The following is an 8,317-nucleotide window of genomic DNA, read 5'->3' as shown; positions in this document are numbered from 1 at the left end:
GCTCTGAAATTTCAAAACGATGCCTCGCTCCGGATAAAATCATTATATATATATATATATATATATATATAATCTTGTCTAAAAAGTTAAAATACACAATTGGAAACTTGACTAACAACATTTTCCTAATTAGTGTATAAGCTAAACCAAAATTAAAAAATAATTATATTATAAAGAAATAAATTATACCGAATTTTGATAATATCACTTGGCCGTTCTCATCTTAACGAAGGACAACGCGCAAGTTTGAAGACTTGTAATTTGGTCAGTTTGAAACTTGAAGTCAACCATAAAATTTAAAATGAAGTTAAGCATCTATGAAGACGTTAAAAGATATGCTAACGAGCAATAGGGCGGGGAGAGAGAAAGAGTAGCAAACTAGCAATAGATATAATTTGGAAACCTCTTAATACTAGATACGATATGATCAATACTTATGGTTCTCAAAAGTTGCAATCATCTAGTCACCCCTTACAATAAAGACTATCTAATAGACTAATTCCACTTACATTTCTCATTTGCATAATCTTTTTGTTTATTTAATGCAATATAGTCATTTTTTAAGGATAAAAATCTTGTCATGAGTTGGGACACTTATGTACAGCTCTTGAATTCTTTCATGTATTGTAGCGTTATTATCAGAACTATTTATTATGTAAACACTATCTAAGTTTTGTTTCTGTGAATAATCAATCAAATCGAAAGTCATCTAATCATCTAAAACTATCGAAAAAATATATGGTTTAGCTAGGGATCAAAATTAGGACTAGTTTAGACTTACAAATTATAGATATGAACAATTATACAATATTAAAATTAAGAGCAAGTTCACTCGTTGGGTCACCGGATCACCCACTATTCATTACTTTTTAGTGTTATTTTCACCCTCTAAGTCACGAGTACAGTGTATTTCGTGCCCTAGATCACTTTTTGGGTCACCACGGTGACCTGCATAATGTATTTCGTGACTCAGAGAATAAAAATATACACTAAAAAGTAGTAAATAGTAAGTGACCCGATAACCCAACGGGTGAACATGCTCTAACGAGTTTCTCACACTTTTAATTTATTATTTAAAAGCAATCTTAAAAAAAAGTACAGTACCCCTAAATTGTTGATATAAAAAGAAATCAACAAAATAAAACCTAAAAAGAATCTCCATATCATCAATCCATCCCTCCAATGACTTGATGGGCCAACCTAGAAAAGTAAAAACAGTGAGTTAGCCGAAACCTTAGGGACAAAAACCAGCCCTAAAGTCCTAGGCACACATCCTAGTTTATCTCCGATCTCTATCTCAAACTTAAGTTACTTATGTGTAAAGCACTTGTTAATTACTAAAAATAAAGGAAAACTGTGAATAGTGTCACCACTTTCCCCTTATAGATGATGGCTCACACTAAACAAAAAAGAAAACAAAAAATTAAAAATTTTGTTAAAATTTATAGAAGAAAAAAACACATGTAGGTGATTTGGGGTACTGTACACACCATCAGCCCTTTTTATCTTTTTGGGGTCAATAGCTAGTGTTGTTTTATGGCCACTACCCTCTCACCACAGATCTAAGGTTTTGAAGTTGGCAACTATTTAGAAAACAATAGCCCCAAGCATTTTTTTAATACTAATATTATATTAGAAAACTAATAAACAAAAGAGGTGAGAGAGAGAGAGAGAGAGAGAGAGAGAGAGAGAGAGAGAGAGAGAGAGAGAGAATATGGGGGTGTAAAGCTTGTTTAGTGTTGGCAGTAGTATTGGCACAATGGCACATAATACAAAAGGAGGGTTCTTGCATGAAAGCCAAAGCTTATTGGATACTGGCGTGTAGTTCCATTACACTTGTGCGCATATATCATCGCTCTCTGCCGTCTTTCTCTTCCCCCTTCTCTCTCTCTCTCTCCCTCTCCCCACTCTTTTGCTTGTAATTGTACCGACATGGCTCCGAGCAAATGGGGTTTCTCTGCTTCTGCTTAGAACTCACTTATTAAGCTCTGCTTCCACTTCTTCCACAAGTTATTGCAATTGGATTCTTCCTCATCAACCTCACTGTTGAAGGGTCAGTTCAGAATCTTTAGCTTATCGGCTTGCTGTCATGCTTGCTTTCTTTTCTGTGGCTGTGATTTCTTCTTCTGTGTTTCTGGGTTGCTGGTATCTCTTGTAATTCTCTTTGTTTGGTTCGTTTCTCGGTTCTGGTGCTTTTGAGCTCTGCTTGATGATTTTCTGTTGTTGAATTCCCAGCCGGGTTTTACCAGCTTAGTCTTTTTTCCTTGTAAATCTCTCCCCCCCCCCCCCCCCCCCCCTTCTTAAATTCCGCTTTCTTCAGCTTATAAGGAAGTTCATATGGATGGTTGGACACTCCTTTTTTTAAAATGCCTTACTTTTTTTTTTGGAAAAGTGATTATCTTCATCTTCTAATAGTCTTTTTGAGTGCGTACTATTCTGGTTGAATTCTTTCATTGCTAATTAAGTCACCCTTCACTGATGCACAGTAAACTGACCAAAAGTTACCTGAATTGGCTAAATTACATTTATATGAACCAAAATTCTGATATTTTCACCCCAAGACAAAGCTACCATCTTTGGGGGATGCTACCCAGTAGACACATGACATTCTCTTTTACTAAAGATAGCCCAGTGCTGTAGTTGGTGTTCTAAACTATGCCTTTTTCTTTTGCAGGGGCATTGGATGAAACATACGAATTCGAATTAAGCAAGACTTGTTTCTGAGATCATTTTAATAAGAGGAAGAAAATGGCTATGCAAACTGTTTATTTCAAAGAACATGAAGGACTTGGGCAGTTGTCATCAGTGTTACCTTGGTGGGGTACTGCCTTTGGATCTCAACAAGTTCATGGCGAATCCTGTGGCCAGTCAAAACCTTTTACCATGGAGCTTCCCAATAGTGGAGACCAACTCACTGCCCCTAAGCAACCCGGGCGGGGCACTGAACAAGGACTGGATAAAGGGAACACAAATCAGTTCACTATCTTCCCTGGTAATCTTCTTCCCTTTGCTTTTCATGTGATATCTTTTGAAAAGATAGTTCTTTTCTTAGTTTAATTGTTTATGTCTATAACAAGAGAGTCTGCAACTCCAAAAGGGAAAGGAAATACTTTTCTCGCTTCTTTATCATCGTTTCACTTTATATCTCTAGAAATAATTAAGGTTTGTATGATATAAATTTCCTTTTTCACAATAGTGATTGAAATTAAGCTGCAATGTGGGGTCAGGAAAAGTTTTTCTATCAATAATATGTTCATAGATATAGCATTTTGCCAATAATTCAAGGATACTAGCTATCAGTACCAAAATCACATGTGCTAAGTAAAGGTAAAGTCATATACGGTGAACAGAGTGATAATCAATAGATGGTTTTGGCTGCTATAAGAAACTTTCTATGTTTTCACTCATGGTAAACTTGCTTAATGTAGGCTAGTCAAGAAGTTTGCTGAAACAGCATAAAAAGTTATAAAACTGAACAACTTATGAACAAGTTCAGGTAGAACTAGTTGAACTAGTTATGAGACTTGTGGAATATGAGAACTGGGGTGGTAGGAAGAAACCTTATGATTCAATTAACTATGACATTGTATGTTCAAATAAACTTCTTTTGGGGACCATATTGAATTATATTCCTTCTGGGACCGCAGTCCAGTTATCATGCTTTGATGATCTGTGTATAAGCACTAAGGTGTTGGGCTTCTAGTGGAAACTGATTTTCTAGTACTCTTTCTTTTTTCCATTTTTTTTTTTTTTAGTTCTTACTGAGATTCTTACTGAAATAAGGAAGAATCTTTATGTAGTATAATAACAGTAATAAATAACATTTCTCTGTTGATTATCTAATGGACCTTGAGATGGAAAATAGGTAATCTCTAACTGAAAATACTGCTCTAAATAATTTTTATGAAGTGAAAAACTCTCAGCATTACTTGGGATCAGTTAGTATACATTGAGTGTTAACTTTAGAAGTTTATTCTGCAGGTCATTTCGAATATTATTGGCTTAAAATATAAAACAGATTTTTAGAAGTGTCCAAAACAAATTTGAATTGCTGTTATTACGATGATGTGCAGAAGCGCTTGAAGATTCACACGATAAATAGTCCTGTCAGTATGTATGAGAATCTGCAGTAAAGAAACATATATAATTTTCCTGCGCAACCAATTGGAAGAAATCCACAATAAGTGAAAGTGGTTTCTCTTTCTAAGGTCACGAAGTATCAGTAGTTCAGTTAGTCAGTGATACTTTGGGTTTTTGGGCAATAGATTTTAAACTCAACAATGAATGTTGACAGGAATTATTTACACTTGGTTTTCTGACCTTCTGTGGCTCTCTCTCTCTCTCTCTCAATATATATATATATATATATATATATATATATATCTGTGTGTGTGTGTGTGTGTGTGTCATTTTTTAAGTAGGCAGGATAAAGATTACTGGAACTTCCGCCTCTACAAGCCCTTATCCAGTAGATTATCATCTAGCTCACATATCCTTATTTCACAATTCTTTCAAAATGACTTTCTTCTTAATTGGCACCCTCCATTTTTTAAAATGAATTCGCAGTTGCCAACATCATCGATTATGGTCTTGAGAAACCAGATTTTGATACTCAACACATGCATATAGAGAGGCTATAATTTATATCCCACTCTTCATATGCTGGTCAGCTCTATTCAATTATAGTTTACCAGACAAATAGTTTCTCATTCTGGTGATTTTTAATTTACAGGGGATGGGAAAAAATCTCAGCCAGCGATCTCTCTGCAATCATCCCCACCAAAATATCGTGGTCATTTTGAGCTGGGATTCAGCCAACCTATGGTAAGTCCTTTTTTTTCCTTATTATCTTAATTTTTTTTGTTTGGATAACATTTTTGAAATAATGAATATGGTATTTCTGTCTACTACTTATAAATTATCCCTTTGTTTCTGGACATGAACTGTAGATTTGTGGAAAATATCCATACATGGATCAATGCTATGGACTCTTCTCAACATATGGACCTCAAGTTCCGGTGAGTTTTCCATCATACCTCCTAGCTCACATATATGTGGAACTACTATAATTGCACTCATGTTTTTCCTGCAAAGCAACTTTTCTTTTACCTGCTTACTTCATGTTAGTATATTCCAAAATGGAAGTATGAGAACTTATTCAATTGTAAGTTTTATCCAATGAAGTTTTTGCTGATCTCTATTTTCTCACAAAACTTATACTCTGGGACGTGACATTGTATAGGACTGAAAATGAAACTCCACCTAATAATTTCCTATGCTGGTTTTATATTCTTGAGTGTGTTTTACTCTTGAGCCATGGTATTTCCAGTAGCTTGGCTGTTGCTCTCGTAATGCATGATATGTTCTCAACTCATAAGCCTAGCCAACTGTACTGATGCATATACTTGTCCATTTGCAACTGGATCAGGGACGTATTATGCTGCCACTGAATTTGACTACAGATGAAGGACCAATTTATGTCAATGCTAAGCAATACCACGGAATCATCCGGCGCCGACAATCCCGTGCAAAGGCAGTCATGGAGAATAGAGCAGCTAGACACCGTAAGGTATGATATCTGAAATTTCATTATTGTACCAGCGAAATAACTACCAGGTATTTCAAAAGTTGATCAATTGCAAATGTTTGGGATGGAAAAGCTGAATTTTACATGAAATCTTAAGAGACAAATATAGGTGGCTAAAATTCTCGACTTCTCATTAGGCATTTAACCCTATATAACAGCCAGTTGATTAACCATTTGGTTTCTTTAATTTAGGATTTCTTTGGCTTTCAAGCATATAAGTTTGCCTGCTTCATTTCTTTTTCTGATACAAACCTCTCTTCAGCTTTTGATGTGATAGATTTTTATTTTAGAGAGATTTTGACCAAATTTCCAGTACGATATATGATTTAAAACAAAAATGAACATCTAATGAACATATATTTCTGTTGTATGGGGACTACTCAGTTAAAATGACCTATGATATTTCTTCTTTATACAGCCCTATATGCATGAATCACGCCATCTTCATGCCATGCGCCGACCAAGGGGATGTGGTGGTCGTTTTCTGAATACCAAGACTGCGAATAATGGGATAGGTAGAAATGAAATTAAGCTAGTTGGTGATGTGCAGCTGTTTAGGCACTCCGGTTCTCAGAGCTCTGAAGTCCTGCAATCTGAGAGTGGAACTTTGAACTCATCAAAATCAAATGGCAGCAGTTCCAACATATCAGGCTCAGAGGTGACCAGTATGTACTCGAGGGGAGATCCTTTTTCAATGAATCATCATCATCTCGGGCCCTCTGTGCATTATGGCATGGTTATGCCCACAAAATGGATTGCAGCAGTGGATAACTGCTGCAACCTCAAAGTCTGATAGCAAGCGAAAGATGGGGTTGGTGCTAACTTGTTACATTTACCCCATCTTTTCTGCGACCAAATGGAGAAGCTTAGTTGCAGACTTGCAGTTACTGTTATGGTTATTGCAACAAGTTTTGGTTCACAGGATTGTCCTGCCACCATTTGGTTGCTATCAGAAGGCAATTCATTCTTGGCTCGTGGGCAACGGGGTGTTTACTTCCATTCCAAGCAATTCTGCTGTTCGGTTGGCTGGTGAAAATCCCCAATGCATCACAAATTAATTAAGTAGACTATCTATATGGCTCTCTTCCCTTAAATCAGAATAAGATCGAACATGAGAGTCCGGTAATTATTTGTATGTGTTTGTGACCTAATAGTATCTAAGTATCCGTATTTTAGACCTCTTCAACTGGTGTAATGTACTAATATACAAACTGTATGTTTGTGTTGTAATCTGACAGTTTGCAAGAATAATGTAAGCCTTATATATTTTTATCAGCCATTTCAGGAACACTACTTTCAAGGGTGAAAATAACGGTACAATTTCCAAATATGACTGTGAAGTACCCTTATAAGGGCTGGTCCAACTAAAAGAACTATCACAGTTCAAGGTTTATAGCCCTTTCAATACAACAAACAAAACATGAAAGCGAAGATGAAAACATTGAAGTCGTACATATTTAATGATAATCATTTATTAAAGCCGACCTTAAAATCTTGTATGCATAGACCAGAGTTTTCTGATGATGATCACGTCAATGTTCTTGCTTGTGGTGCGTATTCATACACAGCTCTGATCACCAGCTTTGTTAGCCTTGATCATCAACAGCTTTTCTAAAACCGGTTCTTGCAATCGTGGAAATATATCACAAAGACGACCAACTCGAACACATTCCCGAAGCACAACAAGATACTCTGTGCAACAAACATTTCATTCCCCCTTTCTTTGCAGCCAAAATAGAGACATGGCAACCTTAAAGTTACTTCCCAAGCAAAGAAAATGTCAAAATGAACATCAAAAGAAACCCTCCCCACCCGTTGCCACTTGCCAGTGCTTAGATACGTTACTAGACCGAATGCCTTGATTCCATGTAACCCCTCCAATATTGAAATCACGATACTCATACTCCATATCACATTCCATGCCAAATACATTGTAAGCATTGCTACAGATGCTATACAACACCATAAAGATAAGAATATTTCACGGTTGAAATACCTGAATACTGTTTAAGGAAAGTATGATTTGCAGAGAGAATTGATGGGAGAATTGTAGTAGTATTATTGATAATAGGAGCCCTATATATAGGGATTTACAGAGTACACAAAATGTAATAGAATCCGAACATAATTAGGAAATCTAGAACCTTCTCCTATTACAACTCTAAGACTAAACTCTAGTTTGAAGAGACACACATGATGTCGACTTCCTTCAACACTCCCCTTGTCCGCTCAAACTTGGTGATGACGCTTTGATCATTGGCTCACTAAAAACCTTGCCAGATAACAAAAACCCTATGGGACAAAAACAACCCTGGTTGAAGGACAAAAAGAGCACAACACGTCCTTCACTCTTCAAGATCGAACATGTAGACATCATACCTCCCCCTGATGTCAATATCTCCCCCTGATTGCTACAATCATGGGATTGAGTTTGGATAACTTTCTTAATCCGATACTTTTCACATGTTTCTCGAAGGTGGATTTAGGTAACGACTTAGTAAATAAGTCCGCTACATTATCCTTAGATCATATTTGATTCACTTCAATATTTAGAAGTGCTTATTGTTGCTGATTGTAAAAGAACTTAGGCGATATATGCTTGGTGTTGTTGCCCTGGATGAAACCTAATTTCATTTGCTCAATTCACAAATGCATATAGGTTCATCTGTGGTAGACTTCAAACCACAAGTTCCTCGAATATGTCTAATTACAAATCATATGCATCCTCAC

The 8,317-nt window shown here is 36.2% G+C and overlaps 1 protein-coding gene across 1 annotated transcript; it reads left to right on the top strand.

Annotated features, from left to right (window-relative positions):
- The first annotated feature begins 1,730 nt into the window (after positions 1-1,730).
- On the top strand, positions 1,731-6,880 carry LOC112193147 (nuclear transcription factor Y subunit A-10). Its single transcript, XM_024333199.2, has 6 exons — positions 1,731-2,053; positions 2,675-2,992; positions 4,733-4,824; positions 4,950-5,018; positions 5,429-5,569; positions 6,006-6,880. The coding sequence occupies exons 2-6, from the start codon at positions 2,749-2,751 to the stop codon at positions 6,378-6,380; spliced, it is 921 nt and encodes a 306-aa protein (XP_024188967.1). The 5' UTR covers positions 1,731-2,053; positions 2,675-2,748; the 3' UTR covers positions 6,381-6,880.
- The last annotated feature ends 1,437 nt before the right edge of the window (positions 6,881-8,317 follow it).

Source organism: Rosa chinensis, chromosome 3, assembly GCF_002994745.2.
Source record: "Rosa chinensis cultivar Old Blush chromosome 3, RchiOBHm-V2, whole genome shotgun sequence".
NCBI lineage: Eukaryota > Viridiplantae > Streptophyta > Magnoliopsida > Rosales > Rosaceae > Rosa > Rosa chinensis.
This window is presented reverse-complemented; position numbering and strand designations above follow the sequence as displayed.